At 63.4% G+C, this 23,956-nt stretch overlaps 2 protein-coding genes across 12 annotated transcripts; one reads left to right on the top strand and one right to left on the bottom strand.

The window, feature by feature from the left end:
- Positions 1-969: 969 nt before the first annotated feature.
- ISYNA1 (inositol-3-phosphate synthase 1) lies at positions 970-4,571 on the top strand. Its single transcript, XM_079916258.1, has 11 exons — positions 970-1,249; positions 1,356-1,484; positions 1,636-1,797; positions 2,169-2,301; positions 2,394-2,587; positions 2,784-2,933; positions 3,016-3,231; positions 3,343-3,507; positions 3,617-3,730; positions 3,804-4,021; positions 4,147-4,571. Exons 2-11 carry the CDS (start codon positions 1,365-1,367, stop codon positions 4,346-4,348), a joined length of 1,674 nt encoding a protein of 557 aa, XP_079772384.1. The 5' UTR covers positions 970-1,249; positions 1,356-1,364; the 3' UTR covers positions 4,349-4,571.
- Positions 4,572-4,685: 114 nt separating this feature from the next.
- On the bottom strand, positions 4,686-21,153 carry SSBP4 (single stranded DNA binding protein 4). Of its 11 annotated transcripts, none has more exons than XM_079916265.1 (17): positions 20,635-21,153; positions 12,529-12,601; positions 12,097-12,158; positions 11,926-12,010; positions 8,387-8,476; positions 7,605-7,664; positions 7,450-7,519; positions 7,223-7,290; positions 7,071-7,138; positions 6,696-6,741; positions 6,561-6,596; positions 6,406-6,460; positions 6,252-6,322; positions 6,095-6,173; positions 5,677-5,705; positions 5,307-5,530; positions 4,686-5,052 (listed from the first exon to the last, which is right to left on the bottom strand). In XM_079916265.1, exons 1-16 carry the CDS (start codon positions 20,691-20,693, stop codon positions 5,321-5,323), a joined length of 1,161 nt encoding a protein of 386 aa, XP_079772391.1. In that variant the 5' UTR covers positions 20,694-21,153; the 3' UTR covers positions 4,686-5,052; positions 5,307-5,320. The 11 variants fall into 11 exon arrangements, with proteins under 11 accessions (XP_079772391.1, XP_079772395.1, XP_079772389.1 ...); XM_079916269.1 differs by having other exon boundaries at positions 5,423-5,530; XM_079916263.1 differs by having other exon boundaries at positions 5,423-5,530; positions 7,071-7,290.
- Between the last annotated feature and the right edge of the window lie 2,803 nt (positions 21,154-23,956).

Genomic DNA, 23,956 nt, shown 5'->3' with positions numbered 1-23,956 from the left:
CCCTGAGGGTCTGCCCTGGTCCCCAAACTGCCTCCCTCTCCCTCACACCCAGCCCCGTTTCATCTGCCCCTGAAACCAGTCTCCCAGGTTTTTGCCCGGGCAGCTGCTCTTCAAATCGTTGACAGGAGATGTCTGGTTATCTCAAGACCCCTTCCAGCAGCCACCTCCTCCAAGCAGTCTGCCCTGCCCACCCCTGCCTCTTAGGTCCCTCTGGCTGGGAGTGCCCCAAGTCCACTTCTGAATCCCCTACACTGGGGCTCCTTGAGGGCAAAGCCTGGACCAGAGTCTTCGAGCCCCCACTCCCCAAGGCCAGGCTCTGACCAAGTTTCCTGCAAACGTTCCCAACGATCCACCTTTTGGGCCAGCTCCAGTGGTGGAAACTTTCCAGCCGGAGGAGGCCGCTTGTTTTGGAAAGTTCCTGGGGGAGCCGCCCCCGCCCGCCTGCCGAGTTCCCACGCTCCTTTATCACTGGGCGCTTAGAGGGGCTCAGTGCTTTGCAGGCCTAGCTCCTCCCAGCTGGCCACCTCTGCCCTGCCCATCCGCTTCCCTCCCTTCCCCACAGAACAGTCTCTCCCCCTGCCCCCACTCCAGCCCGGCCCTATCAAGCCCTCCTGCTATAGGTGAGGACACCGAGAACTCGAGGACTCGCAGCCACCCCCGCTCCATGCGAGCCCTGTGGGGGTGGAGTGCCTGGTGGGTGCTGCTGCTCAGGAAGTGGGAGGAGGAGGCAGCCTGGGCTGGAGGAGCGTCTCGCGTTGAAATTCGAATCCTGACTTAGTCTTCTGCCTCAGTGTCCTGTGCCTCAGTTTCTCCAGAGACGCGCCCCCTGGTCTCCCTCACGCAAACAATGAGCTTCCTAACCTAGCTCCACCTCCTGCCTTGTGGTTGGGGCCTGGCGCTCACTTACAACCTTAAAGTCCTCTTTTGTAAAGTGGGAATAAGCGGCCGCGGGCCCTAAGTTAATCACGCGCGCCGAGCTAGGGCCGGGGCGGCGGGAGATGGGGGTGGGGGTTGGCTGCGGCTCACGTGATTGCCGGGCCGGGGACCAGATAGCCGCGGAAGCTCCGGGCAAAAGGGCCTCGAACCCAAGCCCCACAGCCGGTGCGCGCCCTCCCCCTCGCGAGCGCCCCTCCTCCCCTGCGCGGGCGGAGCGAGGGGCGGGGCGGGGGTGGGGCCGCGGCTCTTTTCTCTGGAGTTCGCGCGCCCGGAGCCCTAGCTGTCCCCTGCTGTGCCAGCCGACTCCGCGCCGGTGAGTGCCGCCCCAGGAGGGGTGCAGGCTCCCCGGGGACCGAAGTCGGCTTGGCCCGGCCGGTTCTCGGGTCCCCTCTGACCTCCTGGCAACCCCGTGCCCCCAGCTCGTCGCGATGGAGGCCGCAAGTGAGTTCGTGGTCGAGAGCCCCGACGTGGTCTACAGCCCCGAGGCCATCGAGGCGCAGTATGAGTACCGGACGACGTGCGTCAGCCGCGAGGGCGGCGTCCTCAAGGTAAGCGAGGGACCGACCGGGCGGGCCATGGGACTAGGGGGAACCAGGGAGCCGGGAGGGAGCGGGAACTGCCCAACTTCTGCGACTCCCGCCGTGCAGTGAGGCGGGAGGGGCCTGCGGCCCCGCGGCTCACCGAGCTGCCCGCCCTCAGGTGCACCCCACGTCCACGCGCTTCACCTTCCGGACCGCCCGGCAGGTGCCCCGGCTCGGGGTCATGCTCGTCGGCTGGGGCGGGAACAACGGCTCCACGCTGACCGCTGCCGTGCTGGCCAACCGACTGCGCCTGTCCTGGCCCACGCGCACCGGCCGCAAGGTGGGGGGTCGGGCGAGGCTCGGTCGGAGAGAAAGCTTCGCAGGAATCCATGCGGAGGGGGAGGGGCTCGACGGAGGAGTGGGCCCGCAGTGGGCAGGGTTTCTGGCTGTGGGCTGACTCCGGGGAGGGGCTTCCGCGGGTGGGCGGGGGGAACTCCTCAGGGGTCTTGCGGGGGCGGAGCCTAAGGTGTGGGAGGGCTTCGGGGTGGGACCTCAGGAGCGGAGCGGCTTCCGCCCCGGCTCGGAGCGCCATGGGGAGGTGCCCCAAAGTAGGGCGGGGCTTGAGGGTGCCGATAGGGGTCCTGGCCAGCTCGTGGCCCACGCCACGCCCACCCTTCACTCAGCCCCCTCTGCCCACCCCCCCCAACCCAGGAGGCCAACTACTACGGCTCGCTGACGCAGGCGGGCACTGTTAGCCTGGGTCTGGACGCCGAGGGCCAGGAGGTGTTCGTGCCCTTCAGCTCGCTGCTGCCCATGGTGGCACCCGACGACATCGTGTTCGACGGTGGGCGGGGCCCTGGGTCGGGGGTGGTGTGGGAGGCGAGGCCTAGAGGGGCCCAGGATTGGGGCCGGGCCGAGCTTGAGGGTCCCCCCCAGGCTGGGACATATCGTCGCTGAACCTGGCGGAGGCGATGCGGCGCGCGCAGGTACTGGATTGGGGGCTGCAGGAGCAACTGTGGCCGCACATGGAGGCCCTGCGCCCGCGGCCCTCCGTCTACATCCCCGAGTTCATCGCAGCTAACCAGAGCGCGCGCGCCGACAACGTAATCCCGGGCACGCGCGCGCAGCAGGTGCAGCCCCACCCCGCGTCCATTACCCCTGCCACTTGTCCTCCCTCCCCACCACCTGTTACCCCTCTTTTGTCCCCATGCTTCCATCCCGAGGGTCCAGGTCCCACTTTGCACTTGGGGAACTGAGTGGCCCAGGCCTCCAGAGGTCGGGGGAGCCTGTACAACCTCCTCCCCCTCCATCCCCCCCCTCCCCCAGCTGGAGCAGATCCGTAGGGACATCCGCGACTTCCGGTCCAGCGCCGGACTGGACAAAGTCATCGTGCTGTGGACAGCGAACACGGAGCGCTTCTGCGAAGTGGTCCCGGGCCTCAATGACACCGCTGAGAACCTGCTGCGCACCATCCAGGTGGGCGCGCCCAAGGGGTGGGGTAGGCTCAGGGCCAGCCCCCACGGACTTCTCTGTGCTGACTGCTCGCTTCTGCCCGCAGCTGGGCCTGGAAGTATCGCCCTCCACCCTCTTTGCCGTGGCCAGCATCTTGGAGGGCTGCGCCTTCCTCAATGGGTCCCCACAGAACACGCTGGTGCCTGGTGCCCTCGAGCTTGCATGGCAGCGCCGTGTCTTTGTGGGTGGAGACGACTTCAAGTCGGGGCAGACCAAGGTCAAGTCTGTGCTCGTGGACTTTCTTATTGGCTCTGGCCTCAAGGTGTGTGGGCCTGGGGGGCTGCTCAGCTCAGTATGGGGGGGCGTGGACCCCGAGGGGTGGGCTTGTGTGCTGCGGGGCCTGCAGCTGCCACGGGTCTCCTTGCCCCCGCAGACCATGTCCATCGTGAGCTACAACCACCTGGGCAACAACGACGGGCAGAACCTGTCGGCGCCGCCACAGTTCCGCTCCAAGGAGGTGTCGAAGAGCAGCGTGGTAGACGACATGGTGCACAGCAACCCAGTGCTCTACTCGCCGGGCGAAGAGCCCGACCACTGCGTGCGTGGAGCGCAGACGCGGCAAGGGGCGGGGATGGGGTGGGGTGGGGTGGGGCGGTGCTCCCCACAGAGAAGGGCAGGGACCCGTGTGACCTCGTGCCGCCCCCCAGGTGGTCATCAAGTACGTGCCATACGTGGGTGACAGCAAGCGTGCCCTGGATGAGTACACATCGGAGCTGATGCTGGGCGGTACCAACACGCTGGTGCTGCACAACACGTGCGAGGTGTGGGGCAAGAGGGGGCAGGAGTGGGGCTGCCCACCAGCCCGGCCCACCTCCTGACCCGCTGGCCCCACAGGACTCACTCCTGGCCGCGCCCATCATGCTGGACCTGGCCCTGCTGACTGAACTGTGCCAGCGTGTGAGCTTCTGCACCGACATCGACCCGGAGCCGCAGAGCTTCCACCCGGTGCTGTCGCTGCTTGGTTTCCTGTTCAAGGCACCGCTTGCACCACCGGGCAGCCCAGTGGTCAACGCGCTCTTCCGCCAGCGCAGCTGCATCGAGAATATCCTCAGGTGTGCCCCGACCTTGGGGATCCCCACCTATGGCCCAGATGTCCACTGGCGGGGCTGTGCACAGAGCCTAGGGACTGCAGGGCAGTCTTGGGATCTGGCCCCGCTGAGCCGTGACCATCTCTCAGGGCCTGCGTGGGGCTCCCGCCGCAGAACCACATGCTTCTGGAGCACAAGATGGAGCGCCCTGGCCTCAAGCAAGTTGGGCATGTGGCCACCGCCTGCCCCGTGCCTTGCAAGAAAGGATCAGCGCCAACTGCCCCCAATGGCTGTACTGGTGACGCCTATGGGCACTCACAGGCTGAGGCACCCCAGATGCCCACCACCTAAGGCCATGGCCATACAGCTCCCCTGTAGCTCCTGCCCCCATTGCTCCTCAGCAGGCGACCCTTCCAGGCTCCCTTCAGACAGACAATAAAGCCAGTGCCACTGAGCCACACCTGTGGATTCTTGGTGCCTGCGACCTAACCCTAACGGCCCCCAATACCAGCCACATCTCCCTTTTCCACCAGCTGGACTTCTACCTACCCTTCCAAACTCTGCTGTCCCAACTCTCAGGGGCTTTCCAGAACCCCGGGGGGAGGGGGGCTCTGCCTAACCACAACCCTTGAAGGTTAGGCTAAGCAGGCTGTGGCTATAAGCCAAAGCAAAGAAACCCGAGAACAGATGCCAAAAACCAAAATCGAGTTATGTTTATTGTTGGGGCCCACCCCTGCGCTCCAGGGGAAAGGAAATCCCCCAAGGAGCCCCCTGGACAAAACAGAAATGGCGGGAAGGGCCCATACAGGAAAGAACGTCTCTGAGGTCCTTGCGTTTTTTTATAAAATGAATGAGTCCTTCGCGCGGGGCCTCCCAGCCATCCAAGCCTTGACCGGGAGTCCAGTTGCCCGCGGTGTGACCTCAGACCCTCACCCTGCAGACCACCCGAGCCCCTGGACCTTGGCCCCGGGCAGGGGCGCTGGGCAGAAGCCGAGGTCGGCAGTGGGCAAGGGGCTGCGGCCCCATCACACGCTCATGGTCATCCCGGGGGAGTACTGCGGAAAGACGAGGGGGTGGCGCGCGGGGGCCGGCTCAGTTCCGGCCTAGGCTGGGACCCGCCCCCGGGGGGAAGGGGGAACAGGGCGGGGTGGACGTGGGATGGAAAGGGACCAGGTGTTGATGCGTGGGGAGGCCGCCCTGGGCCGCGGGTCCCAGGGTTGGGGTGGGATGTGGGCGGGGCGGGGCGATAGGGCGGGCCTGGGGAGGGGAAGGCGGGAGGAAGGGAAGGATGCCGCGGCCGCCCCCCCACCTGGCCCGCCGCGGTCACGGTCTTGCTCTGGCCCCCCGGCCGCCCCGCCGGGGTCTGCCCGCCAGGCCCCTCCGGCCCGACGCCGCCGCGGGGGGGGAGTCGACGCAGTCGCTTACGCTTTCGCTCGGGAACGGGTGCAGGAAGGTCCCGGCGGCCGCCATCTCGCCGTCGTCCCGCGGGGTGCCCGGGGTGTTGCTCAGGCCGGCCACGGCGCCGGGGGAGCTCTGGGGGCGGCCGCGGTCAGAGCGGAACACCCCACCCCGCGGGCCAGGCCCCGACCGCCGCGCGGCCCAACCAGGACTAGGCCTCTCCACGCGGGCCGACCCCGCAGCCCCGCCCCCCGCCCCCCGCAGGAGCGCGGCCCCCTCACCTTCGGCAACCCGTCCAGATCGCCCGAGCCTGTGGACCGACAGACGGCGGTGACGCGGCTCAGACGCGCCAAGCCGGCTCCACCGACCCCTTCCCGAACTTCCCCGGCGGCCGCGCCCCCTCCCTCGGCCCAGCCCACTGGGGCACCGCCGGGGGTCCCGGGCCGAGGGCCCAGATCTGGGGTGGTGGGTCAGTGCCGGCGGCCGGGCGTCCCCCCGGTTTAGTTACTGGACCCTCCCCGCAGCGCTGCCAGCCCCAGTCACTGAGCCCAGAGAAGCTCGGGGCGCGCCCCCAACGCCGGCTAAGCACAGAGGCGGAGGGGCTGAAGGGGGCCGCCAGGGGGCGCACGAGGCTCGCGAAGCAGCTGGGTGGGGGCGTGTGTGTGGGTGTCTGTGTGTCCCGGGACTCCGCCCACTCACCCAGGGATCCGTTTACATGGTGAGGCTCCATCGCACTCATGGCGGCCATGGGGGCCTCCGGACCAGGGCCAAGCGGGAACTGCAGGCAGAGGAGCAGCTTGGGCCTCGGGCCACCACCTCTCCGCCCCCACCCCGACCCCCGCAAGCCCCAGCTCACATTAGCCCTGCCGGCGCCTGGCCCGATGGGGTTCATGATGGTGTACATGTTCTCACTGGAGTTGGTGGAGTCTGAGGCAGCACGTGAGGGGGCGGGGTGTGAGAGGGCCTCACCCAAACACACCCCTCCCTATGCCCCGCCCAGGCTGTAGTACCTCCAGGGCTGGGCATGATGGGTGTTCCAGGGGGCCCACCTCCTCCTGGGGGTCCCTGCACACAGAGGGAGACAAAGAAGGTGAGAAAAGCCCTCCAACTGCCACCCCACAACCGCTGCCCCCAGGTCGGGTGTCCCAGCTTCGGCATCACTCACCGTGTAGCTGCCAGGGGAGGAAGAGGAGTAGGGGATCTGGGGAGATGGGCAGCTGTGAGCAGTCCGCCCACTCTACCAACTCGCACACTCCTAATCCCCCCCACACACACACACCAACGCCATCCCGACACTCACCGAGTTGCCACTGGGGCTGGCCCATGGGCCACGCACTCCGGGTCCCCTAGAACAGACAGTGGTGGACCCTGGGTCTAAGCCAGGCGGTACACAGCCCCCCAGCACACACTCCCTGACACCCCCAGCCTGCCCCACGTGCCCTCAGAGCAGCAGATGTTGGCCGAGAAGTAACCAAGCACAGATGCCAGGCCAGCCTTCAAATCCCAACCCCATCCGTCACTCACTGGTCTTTGAGCCTGAGTTTCCCCACCCAGCAGTGGCGTAAACAGTATCGGGACTATTGTGCGGCTTCGGGGTCTGCCCCAGCATACCCAGCCCATGAAGCTGGGTGGTGACCCACATGGGCACACTCTCGGGGGTTCCTGAGGGCCTTACATGTTCATGGTGGGCAAACCCGGGCCAGCAAGAGAGTTGGGTGGGGGCCGCATGCCACTTCCGTAGCTCTGTGAAGGTAAAGGGGCCGTGAGAGGGCAAGCCGAGAGAGGGCAGCCCCTGAAGCTGCCCTGTCGCCTGGGCCCAGCCCTTACCTGGGGCCCAACGCTGGTCATGCCCCGTGGAGGCGTCACCCTCTGCATCGGGCCCATGCTCGAATGACCTGGGGGCAGAAGGAAGAGGGCTCAGGCCGCGGCCGTTCCCCGGTGTGGACAGGCGCTGTGCTGGGGGTTGGGGGTATTCCTGCACGGTGGGCGGCGGGGAACTGGCACTGGGATCCTGACGGGAGGCGGGGGACAGCAGCGGGAGCTTTCCTACTCACCCTGAGCACGTGGGGAGGGGTCCATGGCGCCAGGGAGGAGGGGCTGGGAACCAGGTAGGCCCACGGGAGGCTGCGGAGGGGGAGTGGCAGCACTGAGTGTGGGTGCCCCCACCCCGGCCCAATTCCTGACCCCCCTCCCCACATCCCTCTCTCACCTGACTCGGCATCCGCAGGGTGGGCCGAGGGCCCCCTGGGAACCGCGGTGACATGAAGGGCTGGAAGAGGTGGGCCGGGGATCAGCACCTCCCCCCGCCTACTCGGCCCCCAAAGCTACCCGCTTCCTGCCGCACCCGGGCCCCCATCCTGGATACTCCCCCTCCTCCAAGACCAGCCGGCAGACCTCAGCCAGCCGCGCCGGGGGCGTGGGAGCGCAGTGGGACGGGCCCAAGAGCCAGGGGGAGGGGTGTGCGTGCTCGAGGGGGCGGGGCACCACAGGTCCTTACCGGAACCTGAGGCCCCATCATGGGGGCGTTGGGGTTGTCGGGGGGAGGCTGGGAGCCGGGGGGGGGGCCCTAGGAGGACAGAACCAGGTGGGTTGGGAGGAGCGAGGTCACCCGAAGTTCCACGGTTTCCTGTGGCTCTGCTGAGCCTGGCCAGGGAGGGGAGGGGACACCGTGGAGGCAGGAGAGTGGGCCAACTAGCCCCATCTGCGGGACGTGGCGGGGGTGGGGTGGACCCAAAGGGGGAGGTCATGGGCAGGACCCGTGGTTCAGCGAGCCAAGCTATGCGGCCCCAGGCGCCCCGACACACACAGGCGCAGGCCTAGTGCAGAGACCCCGCCCCCTCCCGCAGCGGGGCCCAGGCCAGATGGCCCCTCCCTCACCAGCACTACCGAGGCCCGCAGGGGCATACCCACCCCGTCATTGCCCCTGCCTGTCACCCTCCCACACAAGCCCACCCAGGGTCAGGAGACAGGGAGCCCCAGCCCCGGCTATACCTGGAAGAAGCCGGTTGCCATGGGGCCAGATGCCATTGCATCATTGGGAGCCATGCTCCCCATCACCGGGCTGGGGGCCGCTGCAGCGCTCTGCAGGGGTGGGGGAGATGGCAAGAGCCAAGTCAGGTCACTTCCTGTCCAAGTGTTTCCTTCTCTCCTCAAGCAGCTGGCCCCACGGAACAAGGAACCCAAGCCATCCAACTACTCAGGCACGGGAGGATTTGCGGGGGGGGGGGGGGGGGCAGGGGAGGGGGGAGGGGAGGGGGAGGGGAGGGGAGGGAGGGGGAGGGGAGGGGGAGGGGGGAGGGGGAGGCGGCTCTAGGTGAGGGAAGAGCTGTGGCCCCTGTCCCCACCCTGGCTTAGCAACCAGATGTGCTGGGTGGCCCTCGGCAAGGGCTCTGCCTCCTTGCTGAACCCGTGACCCTGGAGGTGATCAGGGCCCAGCCTGGCTGAGCCCACAGCCCAGGTGATCAGGGACCTCAGCCCCCTATGTCCCCACCCTGAGGATTCCGGGGGTCTGAAAATGCCATCCACCCAGGACTCCAGTGCGTGCCGCATCCTTCTAGCACAGCCTTGTTCTTTTGGTCTGAATCTAACTTCAGATGGGTGGGGGCACAGTCCCCCACTCCCAGCCGAACCCAACCAGCCCTGATTCCTCCTGCCTGGCAATGCAGGTTAGCTGGGCCCCCAAGACACCTCGAATCAACAGACAAAAAAATCAATAGACAGCTTCAAGATGAACCTCCCTCCCAGAGGGCTCCTCCTTGGAGCTACTGTACAGACCACTGCCCCTCCTCCTCCTCCAGGAAGGAGGGGAAGGAAGAGCAGAACTCTGCAGTGGGGTCTCCAGGCCCCCAACCTCTCTTCAGATGGAGGAGGGGGGAAGACCGGGTGCCTGAGAGGGGAGTTCCCATGTCTGCCAAGGGTGGAGATGCTGGTGGCAGGCCCAGAGTTGGCAGGGGGACAGGCTGACAGGCCACTTCCTCTGGTCGGTTCCAAGTCCCAGGCTTGTCTGCCTTTGGGGCCCACAGAGCAGGGGGAAAGGGGGAGATAGAGGCCTAGTCTTTAGGGCAGAGGAGACACATCAAAAGGATAGGGACGGGGGAAGACACTGCAGGCATTGAGTAGGGCACTTCTCTTAAGGCCCCTTGACTCTTGTGGCTGCATCATCTTCCCCCCTCCGCCTCCAGGCCCCAAAAGGAAGAGGCTGATCTGTCTGGGTCACTGCTGTCCCTGCAGCTGGCACAAGCCAGCACACAGGGGCACTCAGGAATTTGTGGAACTGCAGCCACTTGGGTTCCGAAGAGTTAAGCACTTAGCCCATGGTCACACAGTGCATCCTGCCCTACAGAAGTGGGGAAAGGGGCCCCTCGTCTGGGTTGGAGCAGGGCCCCTGGAGTCACACCCTTCCCTTTGTGGACTGACGCCTGCCCCCTTCTTGCTCCTTCTCAAAGGTCAGCCTCTAATGGATTTCTACCCAGGCCCAAGTTGGGAGGGTACCAGTGCGAGCACTCGCAGGGCCCAGCACAAATCTTTGAAAACCCAAGTGACCCCGGGGGTGGAGGGGGACGAAGCTCTCAGCCCCTCTCCAAAATGCTGGGTCACCCCTGCCCTCCACCTCACCCTCTCCCACAAACACAACACGATGGCTTAGAGCAGCTACTCTCGCTGGCGCCGGCCTCAGTGGCTGGAGGGAAACAGCTCCCTGGGTCTGTCCACCCCTCCCCAACCCTTACGGAGGGCAGGAGCGCAGCCCCCCTTTTGAGCCGCAGCAGGCGCCAGAGCATTTCCTGGTTGGGGAGGGTGGTGGTGCGGGTGGCTGCCGCTCCAGACCGTGAGGTGTGGGGGCGGGGAGAAGATGGGTCTCCCCAACTCTAGGCCTTGAAGGGTTAATCCAGGGTTGGGGGGTGGGGGGTAGGGCCCACCCTCCCGGTCGGGTGACCTGAGCTGGACCCCCCAAGTCAATCAACCACCCCCAGAGGCGCCAGCCTGGCCTGCGTTGCCATAACAACAGGCTGGGCGCGCTCGCGTTTCCTGGAGACGCCGAGGTTGGCCCCCAGCCGGGAGGCTCTGACTGAGCCCCCTCAGGGGGCGGAGGGCGGGAGGAGGGAGCCCCGACTGCGAGTGAGAGGCGGCAGGACGCCCCTTCACCCCACCCCCAGTAAGTGCGGAGGTGGGGCAGAACGTGTAGCTGGCTTCAGTCTGCTGACACAGGGACCCTGTCACCCCAGGGACGGGGCGCCACCCCCTCCCTTGACGCGCCCTGCTGCCATGGTAACCAGCAGCGCGCCCCAGGAAGCGCGCTCATTCCGCTGGGAGACCGCGCTCTCCCCTCCCCGGAGGCGCCAGGCTCGGGGCGGGGACGAAGGCAGGCGCGGAGAGGGAAGGGCTGCGCAGCCCGGGAGGGGAAACAGAGCTCAAGGGGCCCAGGAGAGGCAAAGGGAGGAGCTGGGGACTACATTGGGGAGAGAGAGCTGGGCCCACGCGGAGTCACGCACGCACACAGCTACACACACTTCTGTTACCCCAGTTCTGGCGGGACCACAACATGAATAGTGGGACCTGATGGGGGTGAACAGCAGCGACCTCGGCTCCCATAAATGCGCATACAGCGTGCATGGGGCGTCTTCAGGGATATGGTGAACCCCAGCCTTCTCGGGCTGCACCCTGGCCCTGCAGAGGCCTGCACGCCTCCACAGGGGGGCCTCTCTGTTGGCGAGGCCGTGCGTGGTGTGGGACCCAGACTAACCGCAGAGGGCGGGGAACAGCCAGGCCCTGAGGGGCACAGCAGAGCAGAGGGCGCAGCAGAGCAGAGGGCTCAGGATGTGAAGGCGCCCACTGCAGGAAGAGTGGTTGCAAGGGAGGGGGGAGGGCAGGGGGAACCTCTCTCAGGGGCCAGGTGGCCAATCCCCACGGGCCAGGGTGAAGAAGTTAAAGGCAGGGGGCTGCCATCTCCCCATGACAACAAGGTGCCGCCCGCCCCCTCACGTTACCCACCCACCTCTCCGGACAGGCCTCTGACTCCCACTCAACTTGTATGAAACTGAGGCCAAAGACGTGAAGTCAGCAGCCCCAGTCGCAGAGCAAGGTTGGGAGATCTGCCAAGTGCTCGGCCTCTCCTGCTCCAGGGTGCACAGGCAGTTAGCTGTCCCCCAGCACCCCTGCCTGGGCCCCCACCCCAGAAGGCTTGGAAAGGCTGGGGTGGGAGGGGACAAGCAGTGGTGGCCACCCGTCCGGCCCTGCATACACGGAGCTAGGGAGGCAGGAGCTGTGGTACTGTCTACCTGGTTCCACATAGGGTTCACGTGAGGGGGAGCAAAGGAGGAGCTGGCCTCGGGAGGGTGTGGGGCTCATGGGGACCGTCAGGAGTTGGGTGCAGTGGGCAGAGGGACCCCACAGAAGCCATGATCTCAGGTCAAACCCCACAGCCTGGCCCACTAGCCCACCTGAGCCAGCTTCCGGCCATGCAGCCCCCCAAGGCCACAGGACCCTGCCCACACCCGTGAGCCCTGGTCCCAGCCCCTGGGGCGGGGACTCACGTAGTCCTGGAAGGCCTTGGCTTCACTCGAGTGCTCGCACGCCTCTCTGCGGTCGGGCGCTGCACAGTACAAGTCCCAGAACACGCTGTGGGCGGCAGGGGGGGACGATGGTTTCCCCACGCGCCCCCCCCAGCCCCCCCCATGTCCCACCCACACCAGCCTTGCGCGCACCACCACCAGGAATGCAGGAAGCCCGGGGGCTCCCCCAGCGTAATGTTCTTCTCCCATCGGATCTGCAGGGGAGAGGGAAGGAAGGTGAGGGCTAACGGCCTGGCCCTGTCTGACCCCTTCCCCTCCCAAGAGGCAGCCCCAACCCAAGCCCGGGGCCCAGGAAACACCGGGTCAGGAAACCAGCAGATCAGAGCAAGGGAGCCAGGAGGGGGACAGCTTGGTGAGGATAGGGACAGAGGAGCGGGAGGCAGATCCTCAGATGGATGGGCAGATACCAGGATGCCAGCCCTGCCGCTCCGCAGCCCTCAGTTCCCAGGGCACAACCCAACCCCACCACGGAGACCTGATAAAAATGGGTTAGGGAGGACCCCAGGATGTGGGTGCCAAGGAAGGGGCTGGCTGTGGGGGCCCTGCCTGGCCAGGCCAGCTTACCTCGGACAGAAAGGTCTGGGCTGACTTCTGGGCACCAACGTGCAGCAGGTACTCATACACGTACAGCGCCAACCTGCAGGCGGGAGGGGTGGGGGCCGGCTCAGGCTCTCAGGAGGTCCAGGCAGACCCAAAGCTCTGCCCCGAGGGTCCCTGGGAGGGGTTTTAAGGTGCGGCACCTGCCCTCTGGTGGGAAGGTGGAGAGGGGCAGGGGCCCACAGTGAGCCCCTCATTGTACCTACCACCTACTGCCAGCCTCACTCACTTCCCTCTGCTGGTCTCCCCCTCGCCCCACCTCCCCCACCCCTGAGAAGAGATGGCCTCCTCACCAGTTGCTCAGCCTGGCCAACTCCTACACATCCATCAACACACAGCCTGCAGGCCCCTCCTCTAGGCAGCACTCCTAGCAGTCCTCAGCCCCCCACCTCCAGGCCAAATTCTCAGTTCAACACCCCCCTGATGGACCAAGTCCTGGCCCCATCCTGCCAATGCTGAGACCTTATAGCAGCCTTGGCCCCAGGGAGTTCCTCTCCTTGGAGAAATGGCTCCTGGGCTTCACTCTAGTTTGTGCTCTGGGTGGGGTCTCCCGGCAGGCACCCCGGGCCATGTGGCCAGGGCCCAGGGCCTAACTCACTCCCAGCCTCACCTGCCAAGGAAGAAAAGGGGCTCTCTGACCTGAGGTCTTCCTCCTCCAGGTTTCCCTAGACCCCATCCTTTCCCTCAGGATCAGTTCCCATCCGCCAGTGGTGGCTATGACACATCCACACCAGCCCCCCAAGGGGGAGTCTGGGGAAACGGGAGGTAGGGCCAGCAGTGCCACTCAGCTGCCACGGCACCGCCCTGTCCAAATGCCCACAGTGCCCAGTACCCCTGCACACACCAATCGGCCAGTGCCCACCCCAAGAGCACAGGCCACGCTCCAACCAGCAACACCATCCATTGGCCTCCACCACACCCCAATCTGTCTTCCACACCCGCCAGCAGAGGGACAATTCCCCACACGCTAGGGTCACCCATTCCCCAGCCCCCACTCTACCAGTACCGGCCCCTCCGGGCACCTCCAGGGTCTTCCTACTACCCAGCCAGGCCCCAGGTGGACCGAGGGGAGTCTGGATCTAAGACTGGGGGCTCCCCAAGGGCCAGCCTGAGGCTGCTCCGGTGAAAGCTGTAGGCCCTTCCAGATGCCTCCCCGCTCAGCTGGCCTCCCTCCCCTGGCTGATGGCCCCATCCTGAAATAACCTTGCTTTGACTCATGCTCCTGCTTTCTCTCACCCTTCCCAGCCAGGCTGCTCAATCCTCACATCCCAGCCCCCTCTGCAGAGCACCCCCGCCCCCAGTTCCAGCTCAGACCTCACCAAGGCAGTTCTAGCCCTTCTGTCCCAGGCCCCACCCCACGGCTTCTGCCCTTGCCCTGGACCCTCTTTTCCTTCCTTCATCCATCCATCCGTCCTTTCAGTCATTCATTCAACAAACATTCACCTCCTTGAGCAGTGAACACAACAGACCCCTGTCTCCCTGGAGGCTACCTGCTCACGGGGAGAGACGGAGGAGCAAAAATACAAAGGAGGAGGTAAGTCATCTGGTGGGGTGGAAGGTAGTGTGTGCTACAGAAGTACAAGGGGGGACATTAGGGAGTCCGGGTGGGCAGCTGAACCAGGGCAAGGTATGTCCACAGCTCACATTACACCACGCGAGCTGTGACAGCCACCGGAGCGACAGAAACAGGTCACAGAGGGGTAGGATTTGTGGGGCTCACATAGTTCTGAGCATGGGTCTCCCCCAAGACTGGCCAAGGTTCCTGCCTCATCATCACACCCCTCTCAGCAGCGCCTCCAGCCCGGGCGCCCCCAGGTTCCAACATCGCACCCTGGCAGCATCCACCCTTCTCCAGCCCAGTGGTCTTCCTCACCCCCCAGCCTCCAGGCTCACCTGTCCAACTCACTCCTGGGACCCCCCCTCCCTTTCTAGAGGTTTCCTGAGCCTTCACGAGTGGACTGCATCTACCAGGCCTGAGTCCATCAGTGAAGAAATGAACATGAAAAGTCAATGGGGCCGGAGGAGACCTGAGCAGCCCCAGCCTGCTCACCAACCGACCCTCCAGGCAAATAGAGAGGTTTGAAGAGATCCAGCTGGCCCCCTGCCACCTTGGGGAACGAACGGTGCAGGGAATGAGGTACCCAGAGACAGGGAGCAAGACAGAGTGGGGGGATCCAAGTAGGCTGCCCAGAAGGGAAGTGCAGCAGGGCAGGGGAGCACATGGGGGGCTGCAGTCTGGCCCCACCCCCACCAAGAGCAGAAGCCTCTCCTCAGGGTTCAGGGAGCTTCCTGAAGAACATGCTGGCTCCCACTAAGGCCACCAAGGGCTCTATGCTGCCAGCCCATCGGGTCCCTCTCCATCACCTCTCACCCTCCACTGGCCAGGGGTGGCATCGGACCCAGGATGCAGGTCCCGGAGCCCACCACTGCCCGCTCCCCTCCCTCATCCGGCCCTGCCCCAGCTCTCCTCTCTTCTCCCTGGGTGGCCTCCCCTCCTGCTTTGATGTTGATGACTGACGTGGTGCAGCTGCCCACAGGGTTCCTCCAGCCTGGCCTCCCCTGTGAACTCAGGGTCTGCCGTCCACTTGACATCTTAAAGGCCCAGCCCCACCCCAGCTTCTTCCCCTCCTGTTCCCTGACCCGGGTGGTCTTGACTCACATAGGTGTGGCGCAAGTGTGAAGATCCACCTAGCTGTCCCCCAGAGATCACTACATTTATTGAATTTAGGGGAAAAACTTAAGGAAAAAGCACTCTCTCTCCTGATTCTGAGCCTTCTCCCTGCCTTCCTCAGCACACACTTGGTCCAGGCCACCACTATCACTTACCTGGATCTCAACAGGGCCCCTCTAGGGGCTGCTTCCTCCCCTCCCCACCAGCACTCCTCACTCAGACCCTTCAGTGCCTCCCACACACGTTGGCCACTCTCTACCTCTCCACCCCAGGGCCTTTGCACAGGCCATTTCCCTGCCTGAGACACTTCTGCTAGAGACCCTCATGGCTCCAAAGTCACGGGGCAGAGGCTTCCCTATCACTTCTAACGGCAGCCCTGCTCCATTCTCCACCTGCCCCCCATCATATTTATCTCCATTTGACACAAGGCCCTCTGCTTACTGCCTGCAGCCCCCACTGGATGTAGCTTTGGGAGGGCGGGACCTCGTCTCACTCCTGAGCTTACACAGCGCTGGGCATCCTGGGCCCCCAGCCACCCCAATGAATGAACCAACCAACCCTGAGCCCCCTCGCTCCCGGGATGTCCAGTAGGCACTTATGAAGGTCAGCACTTACTTACTATTCTGATGTTAAGAATTTGGGGTTTTATCCCAAGAGCAAAGAGAAGCCAGAGAAGGTTTTCAGTTTTGCTTAATTTCTCTTATATGCTGGTACTTTAATTTTTATCAAGTCTCAGAGAACCGTGAGCAGCTTTCTTTGTTTGTTTTCAGTGAAAACTTTTGAAGCCTGGACATCTGGTCAGGTTGCTTCGGGACCTCCAGGGCCCGCCACTCAGGGAGGGCTTATGGCTTGCAGGTCGCTGTCTAGGCCCTGAGATGGGTTGTGGGAAAGGGCCTGGGCTCTGGATCCAAATCCTGGCCCCACCCCAGCCCTGGTCAGCAAATGACCTGCAGAATGAAGAGCCCACCCATCAGAGGGGCTCCCGACGCAAGAGGGCAGGAGATGGGAGGGAGTGTGGGGTGCACCGGGGGCCCTCCCTCCAGAAGGAACGGTGACCTGGAGGATACAGGGTGCCCGGACCTGGAGTGCTCATGGGGAGAAGCTGCAGCTGCACAGGGAAGTGGTGACAGAATGGGGTACTGGAGCCTCCCGGACTAAAACGCAGCAGTACTACCTTCATCATCAAGAATTACCATAATAACCAAGAATTAAGGTAAGAGGTGCTCCCTGCCAGGCTCCCCCTCCCCTTTAAAGCCCCTGGAGGCACATACTGCTGGGGGCTGGAAGAAGCCCTCTCTACTCAAGGCCTTGTGTCACCCCCTCACCCCCATCTAATCCATCACCAGGTCCCACCGACGCCCCTAAGGGACTCTCCAGCCTACACATTTCCTCCCTCCCCTCTGCTACCCTCATGGCCAGGCCTTCAGCTCTTAAGAGCCAGGGTGGTGGCCACCCTCCTCACTGGCCTCCTGGCAGCCTCCACATTTGCCCCTTACAGCCTTTCTCCTACCCAGCAGTCAAAGTAACCGCCCCCACTAACAAATTCCATCCCAGCATTTGTCCCCCAGATACTGCCTCAAGACCTTCCCAGAAAGCTCCCCTGTGTCCACGGGCTCTGCTCAGCCTCCAGGACTCAGTTTGGGGGCTCCTTTCTCAAGAACCTCTTACCCATGCACCCCCCTCCAACAAGGATGCCCACGGGCATGGGCACCTGGAAGCCCAGCTAGGGATGGGACAGACACATGGTGAGTCCCTTGCCTGCTGGGATAATGAACAAACTACCTGAGGTGATGTGCCCATATCAGAACTAACCCTGGGGACTTCCCTGGTGGTCCAGTGATAGAGAATACGCCTTCCAATGCAGGGGACGCGGGTTCCGTCCTTGGTCAGGGAACTAAGATCCCACATGCTGCTGGGCAACTAGGCATGTGTGCCACAACTACTGAGCTCACGCGCCTCAACGAGAGCCCGCGTGCTGCAACCTACAGAGCCCACACGCCCTGGAGCCCACGCGCCACAACTACAGAGAGAAAACCCGCTGCCACAACTAAAGAGAAGCCCGCATGCCGCAACAAAATAATCTGCATGCCTCAACGAGGATCCCGTGTGCCACAACTAAGACCCGACGCAGTCAAAAATAAATAAGTACTAAATAAATCTTAAAAAAAAACAAAAACAAAACTAATCCTGGGAGAAAAACACAAGACACCCAGTGACACTGACAGTGACCATCACTTACGGAACTATTCTAAACCCACGTGGCAGCACTTAAAGTGTTCAAGGATGTACACACACGATGCAAACATTTAGATCTCTCCCCTCAACTTAGGACAGCACAGCCTCTGGGGCTGGAAGGGGGAAGGGATGCAAAGGGGACACAGGGGCCTTCAACTGTCCCTGTCACCTTCATCTTATTTAAAGAGACCTGAAACCAGTGACCGAATGCAAGCGCTAGTTAGTTCTGGGTAGGAAGTGATCTCGGGGTTTCCCTGTAGGTTGGAGTGTTCATCACTCACACAAGGAGAGGCTGTGTCTTCCTGCAGGCAGCCCACTCAGACCCCAGCCTCCCTCTCGCCCACCCTGCCATCCCTTCCTTGTATTCCCTGGACCCAGAAGTCACCACGGTTTGCTGTGAGCCCCCAAGAGCAGGGACCCACCATCTGTGCACCAAGCAGGCACTAAGTCCATTTCTGGGACAGGCTAGCCCAGACCTAGTGCTGAGATGGGGAGCCAGAGGGGGCTCAGGACAGGGGCCCAAGAAGGAAAAAGAGGAAGGGCAGGAGGAGTCAGGAGGGTGAGATCAGGGAGGAAAAAACAGTCCTGGAGAGTCGAGCAGTGGAACCCCCTTCACCCCATTTCACGGAGGAGGAAACCAAGTCCCAGAGACAGGAAGTGGCATGATTGGTGAATGCCTGTGAGGGGTGCTCTATCTGCAGCCTCCCCCCCAGTCCTCGTGAGAATCCTGCAAGGCCGGCTGTCCGTGTTTCAGAGGGGAAACTGAGGCTCAGAGCAACCAGCCTGCCTCTCTAGCGTATCAGCCCCAAGCATCTGAGAGCTCTCCTGTGCCCCAGAACCTGAGTCTTCAGCAGGGTCCTTCCTCTCCAGGGCCTGGCATCCCCGTCAGTGAAGTGGATGCCACCATCTGGTGTTTTCCAAACTTTCTTTAGCGGCAGAACCTCGTCTCCAAGCCAACACTGCTACAGGACCCTCTCGACAAGAAATGGATGAGTGCAGGATGGCTCTGGCCAAGAGGTCAGATAACCCCCTCTTCTATCCCTAGCCAAGAGCCGAGGCCCGGTTCAAAGAGTCAAAATCTCTCCTGGACTGTCTAGTGGGATTGAAGCGCACTCCAAACACCATGACCCCAGCTCAAACCTATTTCCTCCCTTCGCTTATCTCCACAGCCACCCCCTAAGCTGCCACCATTAGCTCTCTCCCAGACAACTGTGCCTGCCTCCCCCAGGTCTCCTGGCCCTCTACCCTCACGCGACCCCCAGTAAGCCCCACTCCACAAAGGAGCTGGAGTGTACTTTGGAACACAAGCCTCTCTGGCCCACACAGCACATCCCCACCCTGGGCACCAGCCCCAGCTCTTTGGCCTGGCCTCGCCCTAGGGCCTTTGCACTTGCTGTGCCCTCAGCCATCGGTTCTTCCTCCAGGTCTCTGCACACCTGACACACCTCCTCACAGTTCACTACCGCCCACTTTCCCATTTTGCTTTTCTCAGAGCATAGCTCCAGATCCTTCCATCGGCTTGCTGAGTAACTCACTTGCCTCCTAGCTAGGATGTGGGCTTCTTCAGGACCAGGGCCTGGCTTCCCAACCACTACACCCCAAGACCCAGCCCAGCACATGTCTGAACAAGTGAACGATTCCCACTGGGGGAGTGGTAGCCCCCAGAGCCCAGAAGCCAGGGTACAAGGATGGCTGGAGATGTGCCAAGATCCCCAGGAGTGGGGTGGCTACACCCCCCTGCTTCCAACCTGGGCAGGAGCCAGGTGCCAGTTTCAAAAAGTCTTCCTGGTTAATGGTGCTTGGAAATGGACCCCAACCTCATAACTGTGCAGACAAGAGAGGCCTGGAAGGGCAATCATCTGTCTAGCGTCTCCTGGCCAGAAGAATCTCTTCTCCAAAATGACCCCGAGGCTGGGTAGAGAATGGACACTCATCCTTGGGTTGGGGGGAGAGGTGGTGCCCCAGTGTCAGTCCAGGAAGAAAAGACAGGAGACAGCCCATATTCAGGGCTCCTTTTCACTGCCCAGACATTCAAGTCCTCACTCCCGCTCTGGCCCTCAAAGAGAGTCATCATGGGACCTCTCCCCAATAACTCAGCCTCCTAACTGCTCCAGCAGCTGGTTTCCCGCCCTAGGTGGCTTGACTTCTAGGATCCTGCAAATCAGCCATTGGCCATCAGACATCAGAAGCCTTCTCTTTTCCCTGGCATTTTAACAATATCGCAAACTGTTGGGTGCCCTTGCTGTGAGACAGTCACACGTCCTAGCACCTTTCAAACACTCCCCAAACCTAAGAGACAGCACTGTTATTATGTCTGCATTTCTCAGGATAGGAAAATAAGCCTAAGAGGGAGTGCTCCCTCACCCAAAGCCACAGGGCAGGTAAGTGGCAGGGCCAGGAGACAAGCACAACAGCTCAGCTTCCTCCCCACCCCAAGAAGCTCTGAGTGCCCTCCGCCCCTCACTGCAGAGTCTGGGAGTTAGGAACCTGCCCCTCTACCAGCCTAAGACCATCTGCTACCCACGGCCCAGCGCCATGCCCAGAACAAGTGGGGGCCCCAGGACTGTGATCCTGCGGCTTCCCCAAGGGCCCCACCCAGCTGCCCCAGGCCCGGCTGGACAGGTGGCCTTTCAGGGGTGGGGCCGGCGCCCCTCAAGCCCTTCTCGCGTCTCTCAAGCTTTCGGTAAGCAGCGGGGGAGGGGGGAGGCGCCCAGAGCGGCCAGTCTCGCCTGTCCGGGAAACTTCCCCAGGGGATGGGGGAAGCGGCACGAATGGCGACTCCGCGCGCACACGCGTTCGCAACCTCCCACACCCAAGACTTAACCGTCGGGAAGGTCTCGCGACCCTCTAGTCCCGCTCGAATCTCGCGCGCCCCCGCAATCTCACCCCCCTCGGGTCTCCGGGGTCCCTTCTACTCTCACGACCTCTCGAATCTCGCGCGTCCCCTCAAATCTCGCGACCCCTTAAGCCCCTCACGCCCCTTGGGTCTAGCGAGCTCCCCAGTAGCTTGCGACCCTCCAGCCCCTCCGGTCTCGCGCGCCCCTTAAATCTCGCTCCTGCCCCGCACCCACGTGCCCCACGCGGTGCCCGCCGGCGTTAGGGCCACGGAAGCGGCGCGGCCACCGAGCCCCGCCCCCGTCTCCCACGGTCCCGGACCACCGACTCACTTCTCTCGTGCCTGGCTGTCGGAGGGCACGGCCGAGCCCTTGCCCCCCTTGGCGTACATGCTGCTCCGTGCCGCCGCCGCCGCCGCCGGGGCCCCACACCTGTCAGGCGGCGCCGCGGGCCGCGCTCCCGGTCGCCATAGCTACCCCGCGCCCCGGGCCTCACCGCCCCGAGCCCCGCGCGGGCATCGCGGGCATCGTCCGCGCGGGGGAGCTCCAGACGGCTGAGACGGCGGCGGCGGCAGCTCCAGCTTTGGCTCCGGCCGCGGGTTTTATTTTCTTCCTCTCTTCCCTCAGCGCGGGCTGTTCCGGGAAGCGCGCGCCCCCTCCTCCCGCCGCGCGCGCCCCCGCCCGCCGCCTCCCCGTCGCCCGCGGGCGCCGCTCTTAAAGGGGCGATGGCGTGAGCGCGGGTGGGTCCCGCCGCCGGGACCGTGGGCCGGGCGCGCACGCGCAGTGCCCGCCGCGGGGGGAGGGGGCGCGGGGATACACATACTCGGTGCGACTGGGGACAGCCACCCGGGGACACACAGCGGGACACAGCTGATCACGGCTACACACACACTTTCCAGATACACCCAAATTGTACACCCAAGAACACAGCCACACACTTAGTTGCGGCTACATTCTCCGACACAGGACTGCACACGTGTCTCTATAGCTACTGGAACAACTACTGATAGCCCCGTAAAGCTACAGGCAGTTATACTGGGTGTATCGCCCCGCAGAGCTACCCACGCCCAGCACGGGTGGGAACCGCCACACACACAGTCTGCCCAGGGATACACTGTCACACACGTAGGTATACACAGCTCAAATAGTGGCTGTTACAGAACGTTGAAACACACTCGACGTTCACACACGCACACAGCCGCACAGAGACAAGCATCGGCACCGCTATGCCATAGCTTCCAACAGCTGTGGAAAGAGCCCACGCAGCTACTTGCTGTCACCCTGGGGCACACCGTCGCAGCCTCCCGAGGGCTCCACACAGGGACCTGGGGTCTCACCGAACCACAGATGGCTCAGTCACACGCAACACACAGTCACACAACACAGATACATGCAGCACAAAGACACCACACAGACAAGAAGCTCCTGGGGTACCCAGGCCACACCCTGGGAGCTACCCTGCACTGCTCCCCAGTCACACTTCCGTGTCCATTGTAGGTGCTGGGTGACTTGACTGACTGGGTCATTCCCGCTGGCTCCGCCTCTCAGCCTGTGCTGCCAGCTGTAAATATTCCAACTTTAATAGCACCTTTGCAGGAGTCAGGGGTGCAGGCAGTGGGCACCCCATTCTCCCTCCTAGGGCCCTTCTTCTCCCCCCAGGAGGTGTGCAGAGGTGGAGGCCGACACCGAGGCAAGGACACCCGCAGGGCAGGGGTGTCGGGTGGGCGCGGAGGCCTGTGTGCCAAGGTACCTGTGGGCAGTGTGCGCCGGACGTGCGTGGGCTAGGTGGCGGGAGGCGGTCCAGTTGTGACTCTAGGTCTAGATGCTTCTGTGAACGTTTGCCATAGGTTTTTTTGTTTTTCTTTCTTTTTACGACCACAAGTGTGTGTGTAAACACGCGGTTCCTGTGTGAGTGCACGTGTGCGTCGTTGTGCGTGGGGGGTTGGCAGGCACCCAGTCGCTGTCTGGGCAACTGTCCCTGGCTCTGCGACAGTGGTTATGTGTCCGCGGCGGCCGTGCGGGGCCGAGTGACGCTGCGTCAGGTTTTGTGCACTAGTGTGTGTGCCTCCCCGAATGGGTGGATTGCTGGCTCCCTGGGACGTGTGTGGTGTGGCTGTGCGCTCACATTTCCTGTGTCGTGTGTTATGTGATGATCGGAGCGCCCCTCCCGCTGCCGGCCGACCCCCCATTATGCCTCCAACGGCCTCCTCCCCACCCAGGTCTTCTGCCGGGCGGGAAGTCTTGAACCGCTGCGGTTCCAGACAGGCGAAGAGGAAGGGAAGGGCCAGGCCGGCCCCAGCCCCGCCTCCATCCCGAGGGGCCACGGCCAGGGGGGAGGGGGGGACACGCCAACCCTTCCCACTTCCTGTCCAGCAGGTCGTCCCCTCCCCCAACTTCCTCTCCCGCGGACCTCCCGGGCCCCGGGCCGGCGCGGAGGAGGGGCCCGCGCTGCGCACTAATGGGGGCGCGGCAGGCCAGCTTCAGTCGGACGTCGAGATGGGGACTGCCCAAAGACCCGGGGGCCACCGGTGAACGTGGGCGTCAAGGACACCCTCATCGTAATACCCGTTCCCATCACCGCTCTCCAACAACTACTGCCGGCCAGGCACAGAGAGGGTGTGACTCACCCAAGCCACACAGTGTATTGGTGACAGCTGTGATTCCCACGGACGCTCCCACCACCACCCCAGGCGCCCCCATTTATCTCCTAATGCTCTGTTGCTCCCCAGAATTCTGTGTGCCCTGGGCGGGTCCATGGCCCTCTCTGAGCTCCGGTTCCTTGAGTCGATGTGAGTCTTCATCCTCCCGACAAATATTTATTGAGTGCCTTCTGTGTGCCGGGCTCTGTGGACCCAGTCGGGACACGTTGCTACTGCTTGTGGAACAGAGGGTCTGATGGGAAAGGCGGACAGTCAAAAGCTGGCGAACAGTAGGATAATTTCAGGGAGTTCCACGTGATGGGCAGAGGGAGGGGACCCCGGTGAAGAGGACGGGGCGACCGCAGGGGCGGAAGGCGGAGGGAGGGAGGCTGGGAGGCGGAGGCGCCCGTGGCGGGGCTAGCTGCGGAGGGGGAAGCGCGGCCGGCGGGAGAGACTAGCGCGGTTCTCATGGCAACAGGGACGGATCTCCAAAACACTGCCTCGGCGCCGGCGGAAAAGTCGGAGAAGAGCAAGCTCTAGCCCCCATGCGGCGTCCGGGGAGCTGAGCCGCGTGCACAACCAACCAGAACGCACGCCTTGCAAAAACATATATATATATATTTAATAAGGGGAGGGGGTGGATCCGAAAGATCTGGAAGAAGAATGTTCAGATTGTAGTAACGGCAAGTGCAAAGGTCCTGAGGTGGGCACACGGTTAAAGTGTTGGAAGCAGAGCGAGGAGGGCGGGGGGAAAGGAAGAAACGGGTCGGGCCATTCCTGGTGGGGACGGGTTGGGCTTTGTTTTAAAACGAATAGGGAGCCACAGGAAGGTGTGTAGCCGCGAGGGGCGGGATCTACGTCAGGATTTTAAGAAGCTCCTTGGGGCTGCCAGGTAGATCGGGATGGCGTGGAGGAGGCAGGGAGGTTGACCCGGTAAGAGGCCCTGGAGGACCTGACAGGCCCGGGAATTGATTTAGGAGCCGGTGTGGGGGCGGGGGACGGTAAGCAAGGAGCGC

Source organism: Stenella coeruleoalba (genome assembly GCF_951394435.1).
Source record: "Stenella coeruleoalba genome assembly, chromosome: 3".
NCBI lineage: Eukaryota > Metazoa > Chordata > Mammalia > Artiodactyla > Delphinidae > Stenella > Stenella coeruleoalba.
This window is presented reverse-complemented; position numbering and strand designations above follow the sequence as displayed.

Bases quoted from the DNA above. Each gene is read 5' to 3' on its own strand.
- ISYNA1 (XM_079916258.1), top strand. From the start codon at position 1,365: ATGGAGGCCGCAAGTGAGTTCGTGGTCGAGAGCCCCGACGTGGTCTAC. The intron at 3,232-3,342 runs GTGTGTGGGCCT...TTGCCCCCGCAG, and splicing joins TTATTGGCTCTGGCCTCAAG to ACCATGTCCATCGTGAGCTA. The intron at 3,508-3,616 runs GTGCGTGGAGCG...GCCGCCCCCCAG, and splicing joins GCGAAGAGCCCGACCACTGC to GTGGTCATCAAGTACGTGCC.
- SSBP4 (XM_079916259.1), bottom strand. From the start codon at position 20,693: ATGTACGCCAAGGGGGGCAAGGGCTCGGCCGTGCCCTCCGACAGCCAG. The intron at 6,742-7,070 runs GTAAGGCCCTCA...TGTCTGTTCTAG, and splicing joins GGTTTGCCCACCATGAACAT to GGGACCCGGAGTGCGTGGCC. The intron at 6,323-6,405 runs GTACTACAGCCT...GTGCTGCCTCAG, and splicing joins CATCATGCCCAGCCCTGGAG to ACTCCACCAACTCCAGTGAG.